The 27,746-nt window shown below is 40.4% G+C and overlaps 1 protein-coding gene across 2 annotated transcripts; it reads left to right on the top strand.

Moving 5' to 3' along the window:
- The first annotated feature begins 662 nt into the window (after nucleotides 1-662).
- Nucleotides 663-27,746, top strand: ACTR3B (actin related protein 3B). 2 transcript variants are annotated; one of them, XM_065832768.2, is made up of 12 exons: nucleotides 663-828; nucleotides 9,715-9,770; nucleotides 11,507-11,631; nucleotides 12,618-12,728; nucleotides 13,098-13,193; nucleotides 13,926-14,033; nucleotides 15,111-15,254; nucleotides 15,867-16,040; nucleotides 18,741-18,833; nucleotides 25,556-25,681; nucleotides 26,130-26,213; nucleotides 26,802-27,746. In XM_065832768.2, the coding sequence occupies exons 1-12, from the start codon at nucleotides 785-787 to the stop codon at nucleotides 26,934-26,936; spliced, it is 1,296 nt and encodes a 431-aa protein (XP_065688840.1). In that variant the 5' UTR covers nucleotides 663-784; the 3' UTR covers nucleotides 26,937-27,746. The 2 variants fall into 2 exon arrangements, with proteins under 2 accessions (XP_065688840.1, XP_065688839.1); XM_065832767.2 differs by having other exon boundaries at nucleotides 26,798-27,746.

Here is a 27,746-nt window from a genome sequence, read left to right as displayed (position 1 = left end):
TGTAAATCAGGTATCAACAACTTTGCAGGTGATGTTCGTTGCAGCCTGCGGTGTTCTGTTTTGAATTACTTCAAGTGTACTAATATGTTGTATTCTGGGTCTGTTTATGGTCACCCCGGAAGATCTGTGGGCTGTAGTATGGCCACCTGCACCCACAACAGTTTTGTGTTTTTCTACAACTGACTGGTTCCATGTTGGTGTTTTTTCCTGGGACAAACGCCACCTTCACTGAAACGTGAACTCTGAGGCAAGTCTTGCTCTGAGGGGCAGCAGCATCTGCAGTGTTTGCTGGGGGGTGGTGAACCCTTTCTTCCCCCCACCACACGCAGGATCTGCTGTGGTCATACATGGCTTGAATGAAGCTTTTAAGCCGTTGAAATCCATCACGGCCAGTGTGTCCTTGCTGAGGTCAGCCCTGGCTGACAGGCTCGAGGCACATGCCTCAGGAAGCAAGAAAGCGAGTACAGCACCAAGCCCAGAACAAGGCCACAACCCCACTGACAGGCATGACCTCCAACACACTTCCCGCCCGCCTCCAGAGCCCGTGAGGACAGCTCAAAGCAGCCCGCGTCACCCCCTCAACCCCGCACCGCCCAGAGCCAAGATGGCGGCCCGGGGGCGGCCGCGTCAGGTGGCGGCGGGCGGCGCATGCGCCCCGGGGGTGGCGCTGACAGGCGGCTCCATGGTGCCCGCCGCCCGTGCACTGAGGCCGCGCCGGGCCGGCCCGGGGGAGCCGGCGGCGGCCTGGATGGTGGCGTAGGGCCCGCATTGCCGGCTCCCCAGCATGGCGAGCTACCTGCCCCCCTGCGTGATAGACGGAGGCACCGGGTGAGTGTGGGGACGGAGTGGGGGAACCAGCGCTGCCAGTCTGTTTCTGGGGAGTTGGGGGGTGTCTCCGCTGTGCTGGCGAGTGCTTTCAGCGGGGAGTCCCTTCCCCTGTCACGGATCCGGGCTCCTACTTGTCGCCTCTGGAGCGGAGGGTCTCCCTCCCCTGCGGGCCACTGGGGCGGCCGCTGCTGCCCCCCGCCCAGTGCCCTCCTCCTCCTGCCCTTCCTCCTTCTCCTCCTCCTCTGGCCGTTCCTCCCCGCTGGCAGCTCTGGGCAGGGCAGTCCTGCCGTGCCCTCCCGGTGCCTCCGGGGATGGTGTGTTTCTACGTGCCTTTTTCTCTCGGGTCCGATTTTGGTTCGTGTTCTCCGACTTCAAACTATTGCATCGCTAAAATGCTGAAACTGGGGGCGGTTTGTTTCAAACGACTGCCTGGAGAGAGGGGACACAGGTTCACTTTGCCTGGGTACTGTGAACCGGCGCCGGCCCAGAGGCAGGTGAGCTGTGTCCATGGGCTGCAGCGTCTCCTTCATCCACAGTGGGTCATCATCGCTGGGTCATATCTGCATGTACATCTTCTTGAACCTTCCCAGGTGTTACCTCCAGCCACCAATGAGACAACAGCCCACTGTCTTATACTAGTGGTATTCCTTGGTCACTAGGTCATCTGTTCTTCAGCTTTGTCAAATCAGTGCGAGATTTGGCTTGTATCAGGAATAGTGTGGCCAGCAGGACTAGAGAAGTGATTGTGCCATTGTACTCAACGCTGGTGAGGCCAAACCTTGAATCCTGTGTTCAGTTTTGGGCCCCTCATCATAAGAAGGACGTTGAGGTACCGAAGAGAGGGCAAAGGAGGTGACGAAGCTGGTGAGGGGCTGGAGCACAAGTGTGATGGGAGCGGCTGAGGGACGGAGAACAGGAGCTGATGTGAGACCTTCTGATCTCTGAACTGCCTGAAAGGAGCTTGGAGCATGGAGGAGGTTGGTCTCTTCTCCCAAGTAACAAGTGACAGGATGAGAGAAAAGAGCCTCAAGTTGCACCAGGGGCGGTTTAGATTGGATATTGGGAAAAATTTCTTTCTGGAAAGGGTTGTCAAACATTGGAACAGGCTGCCCAGGGCAGCGGTGGAGTCACCATCCCTGGAGGGGTTTAAAAAGTGTTTAGACGAGGTTCTTAGGGACATGGCTTAGTGCTAGAGTTAGGTTAGGTTATGGTTGGACTTGATGATCCTGAGGGTCTCTTCCAACCAGAATGGTTCTATGATTTATTTGGCATTTAGCTAAACCACAATTTTCGTCGCTCAAGTCTTTGAGGGCTAAAATTAACCTAGATTGCAGGGGCTGCGCTCAGGAGGCATTTCAGGAACAGGTCTTTCCTACCTGTCCATGGCTGGAGAAGACCCGTTCACCATCCAACAGACCAGTTCTGCTGTGCCTCAGGAGTGGGAGCTGTCAGAAGGTGCTACCGAATATGCAGGGTGCTCTTGCTAATATCTTTCTTTTGGCCCAGAACAGGAGACACCCGTCTATGAGTATCCATCAGCCAGTAGCTTTACTTGTCAGGCTGTGCCTCAGTGTCGTTGATTGCATCAGTTTATTGCAATGATAGACCTTTCCTCTGCAGGGAATTTCCAGCACTGCTTTTGTTTATTTAGTGCTTGGAAAGTTACCTTTGAACTACCCCAAACTGAACCATCATTAAAAAAATAACAAAAACAAACCCAAGACCAACCCAAACTCCTAGATAACCAGAGGAAGCAATTCCCAATGATGTGGTGTCACACTGCCTTCTCCTGAAAAAGTGGTTTGTATTTTGAAATCTGTCTTTATTCGGCTGTCACAGAGCTTGTAGAAGTCTCTTGCTCTGTTTCTACCTTATCTTACCAGAAATCAGCTCTGTCCCTTCAGTGGAGAGTACTGGAGTCCACAGCTGGAAACTTTAAGAGTAGAATAGAGAACAGGTTCCATCTTGCATGTGATTCTGCCTGTGTATTATATACTCCTTGGTAATTTCCCAGGTTCCTTCTCTTTATTTGCTGAAGGTATTCTCAATATCTGTTCTCCACAGAACCATTGGTGAATATTACTTAACTGTTGGAATATTACTTGGCAGCTTTGAAGAGGTTTTCAAGGAGAGAAATGGGTGCTCTAGGTGGATCCTTTAAAAAGGCTACAGTAAAGACTACAAAATGCAGCAAAATGTATTAAATGTGGTGTCTGTCTCTTGGAGGAGACCTCCTTTGCTCTCAGTTTGTGGAGGGATTACAGTGTTGCACTAGCAGTAGATATTGCGGACCAACAGTTGTACAAAATAAGTAAGGATAGAAAATGGTTTATTTTGTCCTTTCAGAGAAATAATAATTGAAGTAGAACTTCTAAAATCTATTTAGTGCTAGCATGGGAAACACTGGTGGAGTTTGTGTGTGTGGGCGTGTATATCAGTTTGTTTCAGGAAGGGTTCGGATAGTCCCCAAATGGTGCAACATTGCATTTCCATGGCTTCAAATGATCTTAATTCATATGAGACAACCTGTTGTCTCTGCTGATGGGACTTCTGCTTGTCTTTGCTGCAGGGCCCCGACATATGGAAGACTTTTCAGCAATGAGATTGTTGAATTTGAAATAAGTTATCTTGCAGAATTTGAGAAGAAATGAGTCTGAACTAAAGCAGCCAGAAGCATTAGCTTGACTCATTGATAAGCAGTCTCTGGAATTTTCCTCTGTGTGGGCTGAAAATCATCTTATTGTTAGAATGAATCTGCTTTGGGTTCAAAGCTTCAAACAATTCATTCAAATTATTTGTGAAAGTGCTTTCTGATGAAAAACTTTGAAGAGCATAGTGGAAAGGAAAAGGTATATGCAGACAGGAACTGTGGAACATTATGTATATAAAATACAGTTTCTACTTACATCTCTGGTACTGACTGAGGTGCATTGTCCAGGCACTAATCTGCCTTTGTCTAAGGGGATTTAAGAAGTTTGTGAAAAGACTCTTCTTGTTGGTTTGCACATAAGGAGCTTGGTGTAATTTACTGTTGTTTGTGGCCGTAGGCATCAGTCCTGTACAATGTGGGATTTTTTCTTAAAAAAAGGCAACAACAGGTGTATAGAAAATAGGTACAGACCTCCAGTGAGAAAGGTATCTTCATAGCAGGACAGGGTAACGTTCCTTTTCTCTATTGGATAGATGACTTGAACTTTCTTTATAGAGTGAACAGTTTATGACAGATTTTGCAGAAAGCGATAATAATTTGTTACTGCCTTTTCCATTAGTATTTGCGAATGACTTGTCCTGATTCAATTTTCATGCGCTACATCTTCATTTTCTTTGCATGAGGTTTTCCTCGTGATCAGTTTACACATTGCTATCGGTCTTTTTGTGGAGAAGGGCATGCTATTTTTAGTTTCTTAGGACTAGCAAGCCTTCCTGGTGTTGCTGTTTTAAGTAGCTTTAAACTTTGTAACTAGTTTTATTAACTGTCAATTAGCTGTGGGACATCAGAACACTAGTAGGTGGGTGTGCGAAACAAAGATGTCTTAAAATACCTCTCTCCTCTTCAGTGTGTGTATTTGCAATCACTGAGGAGTACTTCTATTCTGGGTGTGTTTTATCAAAGTCCATTTTTCTTTTAGTAAAGAAAAATTACTTTGGCAAAGTCTTGCTGATGAGCTTAGAGGTCAATACTTGATTTCTGGGAGAAGTGAGCTGGACTTGTCTAAATCTTGAAGCTTAAGGTGTTTGTTGTTGCTGGGCTATTAAAGGTGGCTGCAACCTCTGAAAATGTTACGTTTTCCCCCTCTTACTGTATTTCTGATGTTAAATGAGTTGCTTTAGCCGAGTATTACCTCTGCTCTTTACATGTGAGATTTGTCAGCAGGCGTTACTGTAATTGCTGGGTTAATTAACTGCTCTTTATAATCACAGGCTTCAGTTCTTTAAAGTTGCCAGATGCTCAAAAAAAGCACTTTATTCTTGATTCTATAGTGGCTGATGGTGCTCTTGCGTAACTTGAGCAGACATAATAGATTTTTTGACATTTCTCTCTTCATACCTCCTTTCTTCATGACCATTCCTTCATCACATCCTCTCCTGCGTTTTGGAAGTGCCTTTCCACATCTTTATGAAAACCTTGTGTTGCGAGTTTCTCAGCCATATTTGTAATAATGATAATACTGTTTATGGCGGTATCACATCCCTGGTGTTCTGGCAGTAATAACTGTTAGTTGTTTAGCATCAGAGAATACATTCCATTGGCTGAGGTTATTTTTTCTTTGTTTACTGGACTGTTGTTTTCAGTCGCTTCATATCTATCTTTTCAGAGCTTTTTTTGGCCGATGTAACACATTATTTTGAAGATCTGGACTAAAAAGCAATAGAAAGTGAGGAAATGCTACAGTGTTGACAGCTGGACTTTGGCCTTTTGCATACATGTCCAGAGAAGAATTGTGTATCTTATATTTTGAGACGGATAAAGCAGCTACCTGAGTCTGTGACTTTATACGCCGAAATTATGGTGTTCTGATGCTTTATTAAGAATTTTTCAAAATATACCTGTGCTCTTTAAAGTGGTGGAGAGTGCAGCATCTACTTCCGAGTCCGGTGCATTTGTATGTCTTTGCAGTTAGTTTTCTATGTACATTTTTCCATCTTTCCATGGCAGGACCTCACAAGGGAGGGGGTTAGGACAACCATTCCTCGTGCTGGTGAAACTGATTTGTGTACTAACTAATCACCTGGGAAAATACTGTGCAGGAGAGAACACTATTTTTAGAAACTGTTGTTTTCAGCAATATATAATTGCCAGTGATTTATTTTTTTAATGAGTATTCCCTCCAAATCTCTTGCATGAAGTAGCCTTAGTCTATTGGATCAGTTTTCTCCTCATCTTTAATGCAGTCTCCAGTATCCTATATTTTGGAGAGTTTCCAGTAGGTTCCTGTCTTACCACAATAAATCTGCTACTTATAATGAAATAGAGTTGGAATACTGATGATCTACATGTTCCCTACAGCTGTCTTTGTAATTTACAGATCACAAGACGTTGCGTTACCATTAGTCTGCTAGGCTGTAACCCAGGAGAAAGAAAACCATGTTTTAGATGCTTAAATATTCATTGGAGAAGGGACTGGAGACCAGGTAACCTCTCTAACTGTTTAAGTCCAGAGCCTTTCAGGTCAATGAATATTTAAATATCTTGTATAAAAGGGAACAATCTCTGTAGGAGCTCCTGGAAGTGGGTCACCCAAACACTTTAATGTACTCTTGGGTATGGCTCTGGAAGGTGGAACGTGTTTGGGTCCTACTGGGCGGAAGGAAAATCTGGGACCAAGCCTGCCATGGCCTGAGCACGTTGTCTCCTTTCCTTCTCATCCTCAATTATTTTGAAAGTAGTTTTAGTTATCATTCCATTTGGTTTTGTCAAAACACTTGAAATACACTGCTTGTTCAAGTCTGCTTGTTTCATCCTAAATAAGTATGAGGACAACAAAGCTGGTGAAGGGTCTGGAGCACAAGTGTGATGGGAGCGGCTGAGAGACCTGGGGGTTCAACTGGAGAACAGGAGCTGAGGGGAGACCTTCTGATCTCTGAACTGCCTGAAAGGAGCTTGGAGCATGTAGGGGGTTGGTCTCTTCTCCCAAGGAACAAGTGATAGGACAAGAGGAAATGGCCTCAAGTTGTGCCAGGGAGATTCAGATTGGATATTAGGAAAAATTTATTCCTGGAAAGGGTTGTCAGGCATTGGAACAGGCTGCCCAGGGCAGTGGTGGAGTCACCATCCCTGGAGGGGTTTAAAAGACACGTAGGTGAAATTCTTAGGGACATGGTGTAGTGCCAGTGTTGGGTTAACCATTGGACTCGATGACCTTTAAGGTCTTCTCCAACCAAAATTATTTCATGATTCTATAGTTCTAGTATTAATCTTTCATTCTTTCCAGATATTCACTTTGTGTGAGATGTGTTACTTGAAGAGAGCCGTTTTTTACTGATACCGAGAAAAAAGCTTATCTTATAGTTTTAACTGGAGTTAATTCACCTGGAGAAGAAAAAAAATCAGTAAAATATTGAGCTATAGGCTTTTGGTAATTTTAGGAGTTATTGTAGTAGGGGGATATCATCCCTGCTTGAGAGGGAAGATAAAACTATTGCAGGCTAATAGCCACTTTGAGAGGGCATTTTCTTTTTCCTCCTGTGAGCAGGTGCGAGTTTAGGATGTGGGTAGAGGGGGAAAAGGCGGTAAACTGAACTTACCTCTTGGGCAGTGTTTAGTTTAAGAAAACAGTTTTGGTTATATCGCAGGAGCCTTTTAATTTTTATATAGATGGATGTATATGCATATATATGGACGCAAATATATAAAAATTGTATAAGAGGGTGTAGCTACATATTTACATGCTTAGGTATATGCACATATATGTATGTATTGACTTGTTTTTCACTGGGGCTTGAAGGGTTGTTTTCATGAGGTTTCTGCATATTTGCAGTTTCTAAGGCTTAGAACTAGGTCTCTTGAATCCAGAAACCTTTTCCTTGGTCCTCACTATGTGCATTTGAGCAAAACCCATTTCAGAGAGAGAAACGAAGCAATGTGTCTTAAATCCCAGTGTAACTCCTGCTGTTGCTTGTTATGTTTTTAGCGATGTTCCCTAGATAGTCCTCATTCTAAAATGTGAAGAAACTATGCAGTAATAATAATGAAAAGAATTCTTGCTAGTAATGGCCTTCTTTACAAATCAGTCTAATTTTATGTCCTAATTATATTTTTTTGAGACTCACAGGAAGTATGTATAAACATTTTGAATGACTGGAAGCATATGCCCATATAATGATAATTAAAATACAACAAACCCTTGCCCCCAAAACCCAGTCCTTGTCTTTTTAGCCTTGGGGAAAATGACTGTTTTAGCTAGTATTTGAAGTCTGTTGAAGCTGTAGCTTTGAAAAGATGTTGAAAATACGATATTTGAATTCCTAGGTCATTACTAATTCAGTTTTGATTTAATTCCTTTATCGAAGCAAACTGACTCTTAATGAGTGTTTTCCTACCAAATACTCCATAAAGGGGAACTTACTGTTAAAGCTGCTAAAGAAGCAGCAACCTCCTGCTTGAGCAATGGCATAATATTGTTTGCAAATATTGCAAGTAGGCTGTAGACCAAGACTCTAAATTCACTTTAGGACCTGGATTGTGATTGGTCTTAGTTAAGTATGTCATGGCTTTAGACTTTCATGGTGAAAATGAATGTGAATAATGCTAATTTCTCTCAAATCATGCTATTATTGTACTTCTATTCCAATCTAATGACAATATTAGAGAAAGATTTCAGTCTATGGCATTTAATTTTTTTCTTCTTTTTTCTTCCCCTGTCTCTCAGGAATTAGAACTGGTTTTTATAGTCTGGGATGTTAATTATTTCTAGTCGCTCAAGACCAGAACTAGCTTGCAGCCAGTAACGCCATACAGAGATTATAGGTTTTGTGTGAAAATTCCTTTTCTTCTTTTTTCCTTCCCCAAGTTGCCAGTTGCTTTTTTTTGTCTTGATCCTTTGCTTGTTAAAATAGATATTAATATATATCATGTATAGGTATGTATCATATATAGGTATGCATAATATCTATGGCACACCTGAGGGCTGGGATGCCATCTGGAGGGACCTGGACAAGCTTGAGAAATGTGCCCAGCAGGTCAAGGTGATTCTGCTCTGCTGAGACCCCCCTGCAGTGCTGGTCCAGCTCTGGTTCCTCAGCACAGGTCACACATGGACCTGCTGGAGAGGGGCAGAGGAGCCACAGAAATGATGCGAGGCTGGAACAGCTCTGCTGGGAGGACAGGCTGAGAGAGTTGGGGTGTTCAGCTGGAGAAGAGAAGGCTCTGGGGAGACCTTATTGCAGCCTTTCAGTATTTAAAAGGGGCCTGTAAGAAAGATGGGGACAGACTTTTGAACAGGGCCTGTTGTGATAGGACAAAGGGTGATGGTTTTAAACCAAAGGAGAGGAAATTCAGGTTGGACATGAGGAAGAAATTTCTTACACTGAGGGTGATGAAGCACTGACCCAGGTTGCCCAGAGAGGTGGTGGATGAACCATCCCTGGAGACATCCCAGGCCAGGCTGGACGGGGCTCTGAGCAACCTGAGCTGGTGAAGATGTCCCTGCTCATGGCAGGGGTGGCACTGGATGAGCTTTGGAGGTCCCTTCCAGCCCAAACTATTCTATGATTTTATATTGAAAGTGACAGATGATGCTTCCTACCATCTGCTGCCTATTTCTAAAGCATTTTTTCAATGCATGCTTACTTTGGCTTAGGATGTATATTTTACTGCACACAGCTATTGTGATATTACACCTGTGACAAGGTGAAGGGTTTGTGCGAGGCGTGAATGGGAATTGTGTTGGGTTTGAAACTGGAGTTCTGAACTATGGTACCTGTGGTTTGTACTTAAGATATGCTTTTTTATTTTTTTCTGTGTTTGACAATATTAAACAACTATGCAAAGTTTAATGACATCTTTGGTCATAGTAGCTTTCTGAAAGGTAAGATCTGCACAGCCCTCTTTTTGCCAAAGGGTAGAATGTAACCTGCCCATCTTTGGTTATAGCTGGGCAACAAGATGGAGAAAGTAAGAGCTGAGTTCTCAGATATCATGGTTTGGAAAAAATACTACCAAAATTTGTAAACTGGAGGTGTCTGAAAAATAAATAACACCTAAAATATTTACCACTTCTGGGTTTTCTTCTCAGCTGGATGACACTTGCAAGCATAACCCAGAAAATGTAGATGTGGTGTGTGATTGTTTGGCCTTCACTTCAAGAAGTGTAGTGAATTGGAAGTGGTTCTTTTTTTTTTTAATTCTAAGTGCATCCAATGACCTTGTGATCATTCTTTTTCTAGGTATACGAAACTGGGCTATGCAGGAAATACAGAACCTCAGTTCATTATACCATCATGTGAGTAATTTCTTGTCTAATATACAGCACTATCATCGAGCACTTTCATGATCAAATGACATCTTTTCCTCCTCCACCTCAGTCTTCGCAGTCTCTTGTCCATCTGGGAAGCGATATTCATTGCCTTAGTATCTTTGGCTAGGGTGTAGCTGAACAGAACTCCTTTATCTCCATTATTTTTGTGCCAGGATGCTCTGAGCAGACAGAATACAATTTACCTCCTGTCTACCTGACACGTGGTTATTGCCTGGATAATCTGGAGAAGGCTTCCAATCAAATTAAGTACTAAAGTGGGGGTGGTGTGTGCCTTATTTACATTGTCTGGGACTGTAGACTGTTTAATATTCAGAAAAGTTGTTCCTTTTAGAAGATGTTGTTTTCAAGCCCCTGTTTACCAAGTAAAATAATTTTGCCCATTTAACATACTTTTGTTGAGCAGATTTACTCTCAATTTGTATGCATGTTAAACTTGTTTAAAATGTTCTACCTTTCTGGTGTTTTAGATTTTAATTGTTGTCTTAATGGTTTCTCTCACATGCTATATATGTTTATAAATAGTAGCCCTGACTATGTATTTGTGTCTATAATGACATCTGTTATCTCATGTTTATCTCCATGCCTTGTACTTTTTGTGAACTTCATCGATAAACTACTTATTAATGCATCTAGACTGCCTTGTAGCTACTCACAGAAGGTACAAAGATAAGGAAATAACTAAGGTAGTTGGAGGCCAAGGAAGTGGGGGGACACGCTCTTTACCAGGTGTAGCTGCACTATTGGTTGTAGTCTAAATATTTTAAGTATTGTAAAAAATTCCAACTGAAACCACTGGTAAAGATTTAAATGTCTCACGTTAAAGAAGTGGGATAGCAAGAGCTTCCTGTGAATTTGTTAAAAATCCTGTTACATAAAACCATAAACTTGTTGAGGCTTAGAAGTGTTTCCAAAAGAATTGTTTGCTTGTCGGTAGTTTTTGGCACTGATAGTATTCAGTGTCTTTGTGGAAGATGCCTGTCTACTCTGCATTTTCTACTGTGTGTTATTTAGAGCCTGATTATGACCTATTAAAAGAAAATGTATATAAATAAAGCTATGTTTTAAGAGTACTTTATTCTAGTTTTATTTCTAGCTTGCCCTAGATTTGGAGATTTTTTTGCTGTCTCACCTTCTCGACTATAGCAGCGATCATCTGATAATTTCAGTGATAGTTCCAGCCTGCTAATGGGAACCATAAGTGTCCCCAAAGATTTCTCTGTAACACCGTAAACTGATTTCTGCCCCCACCCCCTTCCTCCTTCTCACCAATTGGGATAATTATTCCAACGCTGATTTCTGAAGTATATAGTTTATTTTCTGCTCCTGTGCTCTGTCTCTTAATTCTCAGGGTTTAACCTCAGAAAAATTGCATTGCTTAGTGGCTTAAAGAGTATGTCCGGTGGAAAGCTGCACTTACACAGGTTTAGTGACTGCTGTAGTCTGTAACAGAGTAGATTTTTAAGATTTTCTTGGAGTTATTAATTACATTAACAAGGCATGGCTGACCGGAATCCTGCAAGATGCAGTGAGAGTGACCTCTGCTATACTGGTTTGTCAATAGATCGCTTGCATGATTTCAGCTTTCTGCAAACTAGAATTTCTATATCCCAATTTTTATTTCTGGAAAAGAATCCTTAAGTAAATAAATATTTGTTGCATGGTATTAATCTGTTTTGATTTGTTTGGGTTTTTATTTGAAGGTATTGCAATCCGAGAATCAGCCAAAGTAGGTGACCAGGCTCAGAGGAGGGTAATGAAAGGCGTTGATGATCTGGACTTTTTCATAGGAGATGAAGCCATAGATAAACCTACCTATGCTACAAAGGTAAGCATTAAGTATTTTCAAGAAGTCTTTCCAAATGTTCACATTTTTATTATTATATACTGTTCTAGGCCTTATTTTTTGGTAGCCATTTAAAACACACATTTGCTTTCTGCGAAGTATTACTGCTTTTTAAAAACTACATGATTTTGTCATGGCTTTGCTTTTTTAATGTCTATTTCACTAATACTGTCCTGTGTGATTGGTGTTTGAATCTTTTGTAAATATTCATCGATACAGTGCAGCCGTGCAATTTTCAAAATTATTAGCAATTAAATTAGTCACGAACACCGAATATTTAAATTCTTGCTGTATCCTCTTAACATGGCATGTGAACTGGGGAATGTGTTGGATACTTTTGCTTCAGGGAATGTCACAATTGTTTTGTGGAGCACTGTCTTCAATGCAGTTTTTCTGTGAATCATATTTTCCATACCCTGGTAAAGGACTTCTTGTACTTACAAAATGTTACTGGCTTGTGAATTATGTGGAAAAAAATGTATTTTATACATCCTACTGTATTACTTAAATGTCAACTGTGTTCTTAACATTGAACAAAATGTAAACATCATCCTTGCCAGAATTTTCACTGAAAAATATATAGCCTGTGTGGTCTTTATTTCTTTTAGTAGATTGGAAGGCATGTTGAAGCCAAATAAGATTCTCAACTTTATATATGATAAAATTGATACAAAAAGAGATTAAAACACAGTGCCTCAATAGAACAATAACAGTATTAGGAATGGAACCTGGGTTCTGACTTCTAGTCCTGCAAGATAGAATCACAATTTGAAGTACTGGAGCAGGAGGTTAACTTCAAATAGTGTCTCTAAATTAAAATTAGAATGGAGAATTTGATAAGGTAACCATGAGTGGAGGTGTTTTCATGCTTGCAGAAGATGTGAGGGTTTGGGGACTTGAGCTGTTCATGTTCCTGGGTTTCTTTATCCTTGTATGGTCTAGAGTATTGATAAGTTTTCTTGCTCCAGTGGCCTATTCGACATGGAATTGTTGAAGACTGGGACCTCATGGAGAGATTCATGGAGCAGGTCATTTTTAAATACCTACGAGCTGAACCTGAGGATCACTATTTTTTAATGGTGAGTGGGTAAGAAAAAATTTTTGTAAAAGGAAAACTAATATTCCAAGCAGAAATAGCTCTGTTGGATGATTTTTTCTGTGTGTGTCTTTTATTTATTCAGCGATGAAGGGCATGGTTGGGGCAGGGGGAAGAAAAGGAGGAAGAGGAAATTAATCTGGAAAGCTGCATTATGACTAAACTCTGCTCATTTTGTGGTGCAGGCTACTGCAGGATGGATTTCATTGAGCTTCAGTCACTTTGTTTAAACTGAATGATATTTGAAAGTTTCTATTTTGAGTGCACTGAGAATTTTTAAAGTTTCGTTACCACACTGAGCTAATCAATAAAAATGAACCATTAAGACTCTATTGAGGTGCTTTTTTTGCAGACAGAGCCTCCACTGAACACACCAGAAAACAGAGAGTATCTTGCAGAAATCATGTTTGAATCGTTTAACATACCAGGACTTTACATCGCTGTTCAGGTGAACAAAATGAATATATACTTCTGTAATAGCGTGGTCAGCAGGACAAGGGAAGTGATCCTTTCCCTGTACTCTGCACTGGGTAGGCCACACCTGGAGTATTGTCTTCAGTTCTGGGCCCCTCAGTTCAGGAAAGAGATTGAAGTGCTGGAGCGGGTCCAGAGAAGAGCAACAAGACTGGGGAAGGGACTTGAACACAAGACCCATGGGGAGAGGCTGAGGAAGCTGGGCTTGTTCAGTCTGGAGAAGAGGAGGCTTAGAGCTGAGCTCTTAATTCTCTAGAACTACCTGAAGGGAAGTTCTAGCCAGGTGGGAATTGGTCTCTTCTCCCAGGCAGTCAGCAATAGGACAAGGGGGCACGGGCTTCAACTCTGCCAGGGGAAATTTAGGCTGGATATTAAAAAGAAATTCCTTATAGAGAGAGTGATCAGGCATTGGAATGGCTGCCCAGGGAGGTGCTGGACTCACCGGCCCTGGAGGTTTTTAAACTGAGATTGGACATGGCACTTAGTGCCATGATCTGGTCAATGGACTGGAGTTGGACCAAGGGTTGGACTTGATGATCTCTGAGGTCTTTTCCAACCCAGTCCATTCTGTGATTCTAAAGTACAGTATAACTGCAGTATCTATAGTCTACTGTTTGCACATGTCTAAAATGTTTAACACAGTATTTTCTGAGCTTGTAAATTGTCACAGTCTGCTCACTCTAAACCTAAACTCTTTGTCATGTAGGCAGTGCTGGCCCTCGCTGCCTCTTGGACGTCACGGCAGGTTGGAGAACGCACTTTGACTGGCATTGTCATCGATAGTGGTGACGGAGTGACCCACGTAATTCCTGTGGTATGTAGCAGGATGTGATTTGAAATTATCGGTGATTTGGATAAGTATGGGGTTTGTTTACTATAGGTTTAAATAAGAAGTCCCAAACTAAGCTTTATTTTTTAGTGTTGCTTGATTGGGATTTCTTTTCTTCCCTTATGATTGCTTTGAAAAGTATGTATTTTATTATTTATGCAATTAATTTAGCTTGCTGACTATAGGAGTGTCACAGTTCATTGTATTTTAGAAGTTAGTGAACTCTGCTGGTGTGGAAACAATGATGAGCGGGTACATATACATGGCCGATCTCAAACGGCTAAGTTACGTTAGGATGATAAAAATATACAATTATCTGTGCATACTGACATCTGTTCTATTGATGTCATTTTGTGTATTTCTGAAGCATATAGTATGCTTGAATGATCAGTTATTTTAGAAATGAAAATTTGGTTCTCTTTAGCTTCATCTTGCATTTTGGTATTAATGTGGTCTTCTCCGTATTTTCTTCGTATGGAAAACGCTGGAATAACAGTATTTACCATATGAAACTTTAAAAAGTATTAAAAAAACAATGGAAGAAATGACGTTGGCTCAGCAATACTGACTTTTTCAGTAAATGCTTCCTGAAAAAAAGTTCAGCAAATAGATTTCTTATTTTTAGTGTGCTTATTGATAGTTACTTCACTTCATTTTTCTTGACTGAGAATTTTAATGAATTTTATACTTTCTCCTGTTCATTTTTCACTATCAAACAGGACATGAGTGATCTATTCATATTCCATTTGCTTTTCAGATCATACCTAAAAGGAACCATTTGATCAGACTTTGACTTCTAATGTGTGCAACATTTTTTGTCTATCACTTGCATGTCTATTAGATAATCGGGATCTGTTTATAAGTAGTAGACAAGGTCTTTTAAATAAAAATCATATCCACTTTGCAGCAGGCTGGCCATTTTTGTAGTAATTTTACAGTGTAAAGATTTTACTTTTAATTAAAAATCAAAACAATTATATAAATGAATTTTAGTTTTGCTGTTAGTTACTGGTACACAGTATGCTTTCCCCTAAATATTTTCTTTCCTCTCCTCCTACATAGGCAGAAGGCTACGTCATTGGAAGTTGCATCAAACATATTCCTATTGCAGGTAGAGATATTACTTACTTTATTCAACAACTCCTAAGAGAAAGGGAGGTGGGAATTCCTCCTGAACAATCTCTGGAGACAGCAAAAGCCATAAAGGTACATCTTTCTTTCTCTCTTAATAAATAAATACAACTCTTTGAGCTACTTTATATTTGGCTTTAACAAGTTGCCAGTGACTCTTTTAAAAATGCGAATGTAGGCAGTGTATTGTAATTACACAAGCTTCTGGTGTTTTATCCAATCAAGTGTGGGGGAAGGAGAAAGAGGAAGAAAATCTTCATGCTAGACTGTTTGGAGCGAGTGTTCTGCAGGTTCAATCACCATTTGAAGCTTTAAATTTGTTTAAAATTTGCTTTTTAATTTAATAAAAAATAAATGTATGTAACGTCAGTAGGGTGATAAGTGGGTCTGATCTTGCAATGAGAGCTCCCCGTTGAACTTCGTTATCGTCATAGACCTCATGGTTGTGATGTTTGCATTTTGAGAGACTAATCTGGGTGAGTCAGTGTGCAATGAGATTGAAACAAATAGGCCATGTGCATCATCCTGTAGGGTTGAGTCTTCAGTAGTCATTTGAGTGAGAACACTTGTTGAACAGCCCGATCTGTAAGAATGCTCACATACCTTTGTTTTCTGATTGTGTTATACTTTAATTCAATGATAGAAAAATTATTTAGGCAATTTTTAATGCATGGTGTTTCTTAACAGGAGAAATACTGTTACATTTGCCCGGATATAGTGAAAGAATTCGCCAAGTACGATGGAGATCCTCGAAAATGGATCAAACAGTACACGGGCATCAACGCCATCAACAAAAACAAGTTTGTTATAGATGTCGGCTACGAAAGGTTCCTCGGACCTGAAATTTTCTTTCATCCTGAGGTAAGAATAGAGCCGAGCAATATGAAGTTATAGAAACTTAACTGGGTGAGTGAGGAGCAGGGGGATGGAGGTGCTGTCATTTCTGGAGCCAGCTCGCCATCCTGTGGCAGCGAGACACCGCTACATGTCAACTGCAAACCACGGGCAGCCTCGAGTCACTTAAACGCAGAAAAACATAAGAAAAATAATTCTCTGCCCTGCTTATCTCCTGTGTAACATTTAAAACATTCTGTTCCTCTAAAGGCATTTAAAATTGAGAGGAAATTGTTTGAACTTACAGATTTTATATAGTGTTTTCCTTCTTTCTTTCAGCATTGCTTTAAACCAGTTTGCCTTTGCACTGCGGATTTGGTTATGTTGCCAATCCCTTTGGGCATTACTCTGACCAGTAGCAATGCACTGATAATATTCTAAATCTTAAGCACTCACTTTTGATTCTGAATCAGTTTATAAAGCATGGGTGCTAAATTTGTCCATTGAAATCTCTGTTGGTGTGTACATGTACAATTCTGGGAAACATTAAAATGCCTAGTATGGTTTTTGGTAGTTTGGTTTGGCTCAGCTTCAGGATATTGTGATATTGTGGGAAAGAGTCAAGTTTTAATATGTTACGGCATAGCAGAGAAGGTCCTCTCCATTTCTATATGCTCCATTGAGTTTATTGCAGCCACTCTCAACCTATAATGCTATTAAAAATACAATCAAGATCCACGTTAACACTGGTGAAGTTTCCCTTTGTCTACCCTCCTCCTATTGGAAGAATATTAAAAAAGCCCTCATTCTCATACCTTTTGTCTGAATTCCAGCCTTTATCTCTTTGTGGTCAGCTTGTAGCCATCTGATTTTGTGCCAACATTAAACCTCTGGGCTAAATAGTTTGTCCTCTCTGCTGTTTACCTGTGTGGTCTTACAGAAGCGTTGAATCCCATATCAGACATCATTTCTGCAGCTCCTCTTTCCATAGTTTCCAAAGGCTGTTAGGAACAGGATAAAGGACTAATTTCCACTTTCTTTATTTCTTGATATCTTCTTGGCTCTGTATTGAGAAAACAAAACAGAACCAACAAAAAAACCCCAAACAAAACAAGCACCAACCAATCAAACAAAACCACCAGCAACCCAAACAACAACAAAACAAGACCCAAACAAAACAAAACAAAACCAACACGACTGAACTGGCTTTCTAGATAAGAAAAACACACTAGATGGTATGTGCTGCATCCAAAGAGAATTTATCTCTGGACTTCATTAGCTCCTCACTTAAAAGGGTATCAAGTGAACAAGGTAAAAGCTGCCTTTGGTAAAGCCATCTTGTAATCTTTTGCTATTTTCAGTTTACAAAATTTGTTCTCACATCTTTAGTACATTTGAAGTTAGGCTTCGGGGTTTGTAGTTATCCAGATTATTTCTCCACTTTTAAAATTGGATATTTTACTTGTTGTTCTCCAACCACGTGGTATTTACTAGTGGACTGCAATTCTGCAGTTCTCTTGTCCCCATTCTGGGAGCATGTTGTGCTCTGCTTTGGATACCACAGATCTCACTTCTCCTTATTCCTTTTGCTCTGCTGTTTTACCCATATTTTTATGGAGAGCTGGAGAGAAGCTTTCAGGCTGTAGTTCATTCAGAGGAAAGGTCTCCATGTGAAGCAATGTTTCTTTCTTCTCTTTTAATTCATATGCCTTCATGTTTTAGCATCTTGCATGATTAATTCTTACTACTGAAATTAGCTTGAATTTTTGGGGATTTTTCACATCATTCTTATGGCTCCCAATCTCCAAGCCAACTTTCTTTGCTATAATAACTTCTCTTTCACTTCAATGTACACTTGTTTAGCTTTGGTTTTTGTTATTCATCCAGTTAGATACTGCATCTTGTTTAGGATGTGAATCTCAAATAGTTTCTACACCTTTGGGAAAGTTTTGAAGTTATATAATGTATCTATAGTAATACATTACTATGCATTGATAATTCATTTAATTTCTCAAAGTTTAATCTCTGAAAGAGCAAAACCTTGGCTATGAACTGGTTTGTTGGTTTTTGTTTAAAGACCCTGTTAAGTTTTAAGTAGAAAAGTTCCACCAGTCCAAGAATGTTTTCTAGCATTAGCAACTCTGATTCTCTAGTATTTAGATAATAAATGCAGAAATTTACATTGGCACTGTATTCATGTTCTCATTGATGAGGACTTCCATTCAAAACCTTAGAGTATGAATCCTTCTTTGAACATTGGAGACTGTGTGCTTGGAAAAAAAAAAATCTGACTTATTGGTGGAAATGTAACACAAGTATTTTGTTAGGATTGAAATTTTTTTATTTTTATTTTGATTTTCACACTGGTAGTTTTGATTTCTTTTCAAAGGGAACACAGGACCACATAGCACAGTAACAATACGTTTCATATTGCAGGAGAGTGCAGGCTCATGTGACATGCAATTGTAGGCCTGTAGTGCACAAATTGTCAACAGTCAATTTATGACCAAAGAGAATCTGAGTTTCTCAGCAGAAAAGGGAACTTTATTTCCCATGTACAGAAGTGGATTTATTATCATGTAGAATAAGCGGTGAGCAGGAGTAATACTGACCTTGATTCCCACCTCTCCTTTAAAAGTGCTGTTAGAAAATCTCTGCAGTCTCACTTCTGCCTTCTTGTTTCTCCATTTTGATGAAGAATCTGATGCCTGTTCTGTTTCATTTTAGTTTGCTAATCCTGATTTTATGGAATCCATTTCGGATGTAGTTGATGAAGTTATACAGAACTGTCCCATTGATGTCCGGCGTCCATTATATAAGGTATGATCTTTGTGTTGTAAGATTAACTTATGTGAAGGCTAAATATCTATATCATCATCGTAGAATCATCGCAACGTTTAGGTTGGAAGAGACCCTCACCACTTCCCTCACTATGAGACATGTGAACTTTGAATAGAAATAAAGTTCAAGTTAAACAAAGTATGACTTATGAATAAAGAGTACTTGGTATTTGCTGCTTTTTACTTTTGAAAGAAGAGTTATCTGTAACAGTGGCTTGATACATAAGTAAGTTCTTGAGTAACTGAGGCAGAGGGGAGTTATTTGTGTCTGACACTTGTGAATTCTGTGCATGAAGGACTTTGACCGTTGCCTGTTTTAAGGGTTACGTAATGGTCTCATCCCTCTTATTCCCATCACCCCCTGCTTTATTAAGTTGTGGTTTCAAATACACAGATTTTTCCTTTTTTTTTCTCTAGTCTTGGCTTGTGTCTGCCCACTGTCTGCAGTTTTAGCCAGATATTGAACCCAGTATTAAAATGTTTTAGGAGATAATTATGCTTGCTTGAACTTGTCCAGGGTGTAGTCCAGAGTACTTTTCAATCACCAATTCTTTCAGAAGTGAAAAGGAAGGTACTGACAGGCGTAGCCTATGGCAAACTCTCTCTATATTGGCAGCACATCCTATGTTTCCTGGTTGTTTTCTGCTTGTGGAGCAGCAAGTGCCCTTTTGGAAATAACAGCGTATTGTAATAGCACGGAGAGGTGATAGTTTTCTTCACCTATTAGTTCAAAATTAATGCTCATTGTAAGTCATCTCAGGGTGATTTGTAACTATTAGGATTTTTCAGTCTGTTTTACATGTCTAGTAAACGTACTCTGTAATTTAGAATGAGACATAGGGCTTCAGAGCAAACCTGTGGTGCAGGTCAAAATGGGAAGTTCAACTGCTTAACAAGCTCGTATGTGGAGTGAATTTTGCAGTAGATGTCTTCAAGGCTTTCAGCTTAGGTATGTTGCAGGAGACTTTAGGAAACTCTTAGTGTCTGGTAGTGCTTAGGTTCTGTGCTTTTTTTTTTCCTGAAAGACCAAAGTTGTCATAGAGTAATTGCTTCATTGCTTGGTGTAGAGTAGGGATTAGTACTGACTTCCAGAAAATGTTATTTAAAAACTGAGGTTGAGTTACTCTTTCCTCGCCTCAGGAGGCAAATAACTTTCCCTTGTTTTGCCATTTTCTGTTTTTTTGTTATACTTGCTTGATTAAAACAATGTAACACAACTACCTATTGAATAGAGTGACAGATGTCAGTAGTTATTAATGCCAGATCACTGCAAAGGGAAGAGCATCTCTGTTCTCACTGGTTAGAACGGTCTATATGTGCAGAAATCCACTCATACTTTCTCTTAGTTTCTGTGGTCTATAGAATCATTTTTGTTGGAAAAGACCTTAAAGATCATTGAGCCCAACTGTTACCCTAACATTGCCAAGTCCACCACTAAACCCTGTCCTTAAGAACCTCATTCATGCTTCTTTTAAACCCCTCCAGGGATGGTGACTCCACCACTGCCCTGGGCAGCCTGTTCCAATGCCTGACAACCCTTTCCATGAAGATTTTTTTCCCAATATCCAACCTAAACCTGCCCTGGCAGAACTTGAGAACATTTCTTCTCATCCTATCACTTCTTACTTGGGGGAAGAGACAGTGCAACAATTCTGAGGCTGTGCCTTCCCCCAGTAGAAGGGATACGTGTAGGGTCACTGGCTGTCCCAAAAGTTCATTTCTTTCGACCTTTTTCTACTTTGTTTTTTGCACAAGTATATGGATTAAGGAACTTAAAACAAGTGACATCTGAAACCAGGTAAATTCTGTCAGAAGTATCTCTGAAAGACCCTAGCCAAGCTTGTTTAAGTATTCATGATTAAAACTGATGGATCAAATTGTAACATCATTGACCTCAAACTTCTAAGCTACTTCTCAGACTGAAAACATTGTGTGAGAGGTGACTGTAGTATATGGGCAAATGTGGTGGTTTATTGTAGTTAAATCATACAGGTTTTCAGCATAAATGCAGGTACATGGAAAATTTAAAGATACTGGCTCTTTTCCTCAGAGATGATGATATCTTAGCTTTGTGCACAGCTATTGTGGACAATAGTGAACTTGAGCTTGCTGCTTTCATTAAGATTTGTACTAGACTCTGCTCTGTTGGGAGGTTGAACTGTTGACAGCTCATAATGAACCATCCTCAAAACCTGCAGAGATCTGGGATGTGGGAGGCTAAAGGGGTGATAAACGTACCCTCTAACATCACTTCTAACTTGAGTTTGTGGGAAATACATTTGAAAACAGCTTCACATGCGCTGCATGGTGTGTAGATGGCGCTGGCAGACTGCGAGCTGCAGGGAGAAATACCGGCTGCGATGGTGCCCAGTTTATTTGATGTATCAACCCTATTCTTGCCTTTCCTCTCCAAAATTGTAGATATCCTTGAGCTGAAGACTGAATAGGGTTCATATGACTTATCTGTGCTTCAGCAAAAATGACGATGTTTGTTATTAATTAGTGAGTACAGAGCGGAGATGCTCTGTGGAGAGACTGCCAAGCCATGAGCTCTGCATTGTATTTGCACCAATGATAAGACATAAAAAAGGAAAGGGATTCCTGCTGCTTGGTGTGGAAGTCTCGAGTGATTACCACTGTAGCATGGGAGTACTGTGAGAGTACTGTTTGCTTCTATAACAGCTGTAATTAAATTTATAACATTACCCACTCTATCTATTTAAGATTAGCTTGATGCATCTGCAGTATTTTGTGGTTACATTTGTGTCTGAGCGCAGGTATGGTTGTGCTGTTCCATAGAAATATAAGTCATGCTGAAATCTTTTGCTGTTACTTGAATTGTTTAATTAACTTCTAAAATTATGATTTTAAAGAAACGGAAATTGTTTCTTCATTGTTAAAAGCCAAACTTACTTAAATAGTGTTTCTCACAATGCATTTACTTTTTTGTAATATGTTTGTTATGTATAATATTTGTCCTTATACTTTCTACACAATGTTGGCAAATAATGCCCTGTTTTAACAAAACTAAGAGGCATGTGGTTTAATTATAGAATCATAGAACCACTTAATTTGGAAGAGACCCTCCGGATCATGATTCACTTCCTCATGAAGCGCTTGGCTTCAGCTTGTACACCTTCTAGTTTTACTAGTTTTTATTAGCAGTCATATATTACTCTCAGTACATGTCTCTGATGGGGGGGTTGTGTTGCTTTAAACAACCTTAATTTAGGCTGTCATTTGGAAGGAAGGGAAACTGGGATGTGTGGCTGAAGTTCGTATTCACAGAATCACAGAATGTCAGGGATTGGAAGGGACCTGGAAAGCTCATCCACTGCAATCCCCCTGCCGGAGCAGGAACACCCAGCTGAGGTTCCACAGGAAGGTGTCCAGGCGGGTTTGAATGTCTGCAGAGAAGGAGACTCCACAACCTCCCTGGGCAGCCTGGGCCAGGCTCTGCCACCCCCACTGAGAAGAAGTTTCTTCTCAAATTTAAGTGGAACCTCTTGTGTTCCAGTTTGTACCCATTGCCCCTTGTCCTATCATTGGTTGTCACCGAGAAGAGCCTGGCTCCATCCTCCTGACACTCACCCTTTATATATCTGTAAACATTAATGAGGTCACCCCTCAGTCTCCTCTTCTCCAGCTCCAGGGCCCCAGCTCCCTCAGCCTTTCCTCACACAGGAGATGCTCCACTCCCTTCAGCATCTTTGTTGCCCTGCGCTGGACTCTCTCCAGCAGTTCCCTGCCCTTCTGGAACTGAGAGGCCTAGAACTGGACACAACAGTCCAGATGTGGTCTCATCACGGCAGAGTAGAGGGGAAGGAGAACCAGAAAAGCAGCGGATGCTTCTCAGTTTGGTGCCGTGAAGTCTGACGTGTCCAGCGGAGCATGTACTTGTACTGCGGTACAGGCTGCGCTGTCAAGACACACAAATTTCATCACCTTGTGCTCGGTGGTGTTGAGATCTAGTGATACATTTTGGTACTTTTATGTAGAAACCCTCCAAGATGATTGGTGTTCACCCCCCAGTTTCCTTCCAGAAACAGCCTGCTTTATTTACTTGTGTGTGGAAGATCTTCAACCCTCTCTTCTAAGGGAATACATTCTTTCGAAGCTATTTTTCAACCAGTTAACTAAAATAAGTAAAAACCAGCTGGAGCCTGTTTCTGTCAGAGGGTCTGATAATCAGTGTTAGCTGTGAAACCTGTGGTCAGCTCAGAGCTGTTAAACCAGGCAAGGTGTGTTTGAGCAGGGTGAGATCAGAAGAATTCTTGTTTAAAGGAAGCAGCTGGAAACAGATGCTTAAATCCTGACTGCTGTTATCTGGGAGGCCAGAGAATTCCCAGGCAGGCTGAAAATGCAAATATCACTAGTAAGCTTTCTCCACAGAGGTATTTAGCATGCTTCATTGGTATGTTTTTTTTGTTAAATAGTTACTGGAATTACTGTCTTATATTACATTCAGTTATTCTAGAGAAGGTATTTGCTGTGTGTGGGGGGTGGTTTCATGATTTCTTTAATTTTTTTTAATCTGGCAGTCTTTTCCCACTTTCGTTGGGTCCTTTGTAAGTGGTGGGTGTGTTGCTTGAGGGGTGGGGAATGTGTGTGCATTCCGCTTTCACTGTGAGTCAGGACAACCTGCCTTCTGCTGAGCTGTTTGAATTTACTGAAGCCCAGACGTGAGCAACCTCCTGCTGAAGAATTAGCACAGTTTTGGCCCAGCGCTAACAAGAATTGCAGCGAGCAGGGGAACTGTAACTGTATAATTAACTGTCTTATAATGGCAGCTGGTGAGACATTTTCTTTTACATCCGAAATTCTGTTTGCCCTGGCTTGTCCAGAGATGTGATAATGAAATGACTCACCTTTTCAACAAGTATACCCTGGTGCTGCTGTTCTCCTTGACCAGTATTGTTATTAAACTTCTTTCAGTGTATAGGAGCACTTGAATAATCATCATCTGAGGAAGGTGTAACCTCTTAGCTTCTAACCCTGGAATAATAAAAGATTCAGTGTTACTGTTAATCCGTAGTTGCATGAGTTGGTCTCAGATGTGTTCAAACAATTATTCTTGGATATATTCTGCAATCTGTTTTTAGTGCTAGCATTTTCCACTTCTTGGAGTATACTTGACGTTTAATTTGCTTTAAATAGAATTATTCCTTTCACTGCCTTTGCCAACTTCATTATCTCCAGGTAATATTTTCTGATGGCATCTTTTTAATTGCTATTTCATCACTCAGGTTAGTCATTGTCTTTTTTTTCCCCCATTGGGAGTTTTCTTTTCCTATGTGGAGTGCGTGACTGCTTTGATGCAGGAGAAGGGATGTTCTTGTGTATGGGGGGAGCAGGGGGAATCTCCCTTCTGCTTTAATTTTAGTACCAACTATACACAGTGCTCCTCACCTTTGTCCTCTTTCTTTTGGGAAATGTTTCAGTAATGTTTTGGGGATGTGTGCTGGGTTTTTTTTAAATACACCTGCGTTGTTATGCATTCTTCTAGATTGTAGATAATCTGGAGCTGTGAAGAAATGAGTTTTTCCTACTGTGTTGGGTTTTTTTAGTGTAAATAAACAGCTTTCTTCTCACTTTACATATTGCAAACAAGATTTTCCTTGTTACCAGTTGCTTAAAATCCAGGTGGTTACTGCTGCACCCTGCAAGTGTGAACACTTACCATGCATGTCTCCGAGTGTTCGGGTCTGTGTGCAGGCTGCCTGGGTGAAAACAGTGGTTCAGGATTCTTTCATTACGTGCTCAGGCTTGGTCTGTAGTGTCAAAATCTATTACTGAGAGATAATCCTTTGACCTGTGTGTAATGAATTCTTAATCTCAGCTGAGTTCCTTGTGGACATGTGTCTAAGGCTTCAGAAAGCACTGATTAGCACTATGGTTTGCAGCTGCAGCAGTATGCAAGGGCCGTTCTGTCACGTATCAAGTTCGTTTTTCTGATTACAAAATGCATTTTTGCTTCCACCAATGCTGTGTTCTAGCGTTGCAGTTTTGAATCCCCCTCACCTTTAAAATAACTTTCCTATTAGTCTATGACCCTGTAACATTATCAGAATTGAGGACGTGACGTTCTAAAACCCCTGTTCAAAATCCAAGTATGAGTCCGGGCTAAGAGGCTTTTGGTTCTGCTCTGAAAAGTAAGTAATACCAGGCAAGCAGGTGTAGGCAGGAAAGGTGAATGTATTGCACCTCTCTCTGTGCTGCTGCCCTCTTTGGAGGTGTGCTACCTTTTTGAAGAATCGTTTGACTTGCTGGTAGCTATGCTTATAAGTTTAACTCTTAGAATAATAATTCATGAAAGAGTTCTAGATAACTTCACAGCTTTTGGAAAGACACTAACAGTAATACGAGGAGGTTACAGCTTACTCTGAGCTTCTCTGGGAAACTTTTTGATGTAGTGTCTTGTTTCTGCTGCTCTGCATAGGTAGGGTACTAGCTCACCATTTTAATGGAATCCTTCTCTTTTGTAATAACATTTGATATAAAACTCTTCTTTAAAGGGGGTCAAAAAAAAGAAAGTAGGAGACCATGGATCTCCTATGGAAATTGAGCAATGCTTAAGTTGTTCTGTGTAGCTTGTCAGCTTTCTAATGATGTTAAGATTCAAATAGTCACCTCTGCAGTGTTGACTTTTGGGAAACGTGCTTGAAGATAGATTTAAATAATGCATCTTTAATTTCTGCGCAGAATGTGGTCCTCTCAGGAGGATCCACGATGTTCAGGGACTTTGGACGACGACTGCAAAGGGATTTGAAGAGGGTAGTGGATGCGAGATTGCGACTTAGTGAGGAACTCAGTGGCGGTCGGATAAAAGTAAGTACGAATTTCAAGTGCATTAATTACATAAGTAGTGAACGAAATAAAGTTCAGAATTTTCACCTCACTAGTGAAAATTCAGTGTTGTAAAATGAGTAGTATATATGTATGTGGTATTAAACATGTTGGTAGCCTTGCAATGTATGACATGTCTTTACAGAAACCTTAGTTACTGTGGGCAGCCTCTAAGGGCATTTTTCGCTTTTCTTCTAGGAGATACATGATCTTAGCAGTGGGCGAGAGTGATTTAGCTGTTGTTTTAATATACATACTAATTGTGAAGAGTTTTATAACTTGATCTCCTGCTGGGTATGGCAGACTGAGTAATAAGTGTGGGATGGTGATGTGAATGGAGTGGGGAAGATGTCTGGGTCTGAACACTTTTGGTTTGTAAGGATCTTGCCAGAAAACATAAAACAACTACATATGACTTGTTTTTTCTTAGCCCAAACCAGTTGAAGTTCAAGTGATAACACACCACATGCAGCGTTACGCAGTTTGGTTTGGCGGTTCCATGCTGGCTTCAACAGTAAGTCTTCACCAAAATTGTTCTGATTTCTTTATTTATTTTAATTTCGTATTGTCTTCTGGCTCTAGTTGATCTGAGCATTAAGTTTTAAACCTTTTCATTTTGATTCCATTCTGGAATCCTTACCCAACTTCTATCCGAGTAATACTTTTATAGGGAAAGTGGAAGCTTTACTTATGTAAGAATAATGTGATTTGATCTAATTGTGAAGTACTTTTTACATGATAGTGGTGTGTTCCCTCCATTCTTGAAGTCAGAACTAGAGATTAGTTAGGACTTCAGAAATACAGGATCCAAGTCAATGATCTTAAACATGAGAGGAAGCAAATACAGGAAAATGGGAGCAAGTTCTGTCTCCGAAGTGGGTTTTCTTATTGCTGTGTTTAAAAGCAGTTTTCTGTCCAAACTTTTCTTGACTAGTTGTGTTCATATCCTAAGATTTCTAGCTTTATTCTATTTCAAAAATATAATACCACATCATAAAGCTGCAATCTACAAAAATGTTAAGGCATTAGTTTATTTGTTGTTTTTTCTACTTGATATATTCTTATGCTTTTGAGGGGATGTGTTTTATATTTTCATAGCCAGAGTTTTTCCAAGTATGTCACACCAAGAAAGACTATGAAGAGTATGGCCCTAGTATTTGTCGTCATAATCCTGTTTTTGGAGTCATGTCATAATGCTCGTCTGATGGAAACAAGATCTCTGATATCTTGCTGGTGAAGAAACTCATGTAAAGCAGAGGGAGGCAGCAGATACTGTAAATACTGAAGCAAGATGCGGTTATTGCTTGGAAGCATTTGGATCACCACCGTGCACTAAAGCACAACTTACAGCCCCAAGTCATTTCAGTAAAAGCCATTTCTCTGCTGACTACTTTAAAGCCTATCCTTCTTCCTTCCTAAATGTGAGGTAATTGAAAATAGGTAAGTCTCGGTTTAGGAGGTTGTGCAAATACTACTGAAACTGAATCTAGAAGAATAAGGCAGTGTTTTGCTGCTTGTGGAAAGATTGAAACCTTTCCCACTTGTGCCCTGATTCTGCAATCAAATCTTAGCAATGGAGCACTAAATACCACATTGCCTTTTGGGTGAGTTGGAATGGATGTAGGTACCTGCCCGAAAGGATTAGATTGCAGGACTGGGACTGTACTTTGTAAATGTAGGTTTTTTCATATCATTTTGTATTTTATGATATTGGTAGAGTGAATTGATGACTAGGTCGAAGCACGAACAGCTATCAATGTCATGGAGTGATGTTACGCTTTTCCAGGTGTGAGGCATGTATTGGAGTTGTGCTGGTATTTTTTTGGGGAAAAAAAAAACAAAGCCATGTATGCTAGAAACCGATTTGTTCTTGTTTGGATGACACAAGTGATTTATAGTAGTGTATGAAGTTTATTATAGCCACTGTTACTTTGTTTTGAATTTTCTGAAACTGTTTTATAGAAGAGTATGTTTTGTTTTGATGTTGGTGAGTGGTGGATGACACACAGGCCTTGCACCAGTGAAATAAAAGCTGTTAACATCTTTA

The sequence above is a fragment of the Patagioenas fasciata genome, chromosome 2, assembly GCF_037038585.1.
Source record: "Patagioenas fasciata isolate bPatFas1 chromosome 2, bPatFas1.hap1, whole genome shotgun sequence".
Taxonomy (NCBI): domain Eukaryota; kingdom Metazoa; phylum Chordata; class Aves; order Columbiformes; family Columbidae; genus Patagioenas; species Patagioenas fasciata.
This window is presented reverse-complemented; position numbering and strand designations above follow the sequence as displayed.

Bases quoted from the DNA above. Each gene is read 5' to 3' on its own strand.
- ACTR3B (XM_065832768.2), top strand. From the start codon at position 785: ATGGCGAGCTACCTGCCCCCCTGCGTGATAGACGGAGGCACCGG. The intron at 14,034-15,110 runs GTATGTAGCAGG...CCTCCTACATAG, and splicing joins TGACCCACGTAATTCCTGTG to GCAGAAGGCTACGTCATTGG. The intron at 26,214-26,801 runs GTAAGTCTTCAC...TTTCATAGCCAG, and splicing joins GTTCCATGCTGGCTTCAACA to AGTTTTTCCAAGTATGTCAC.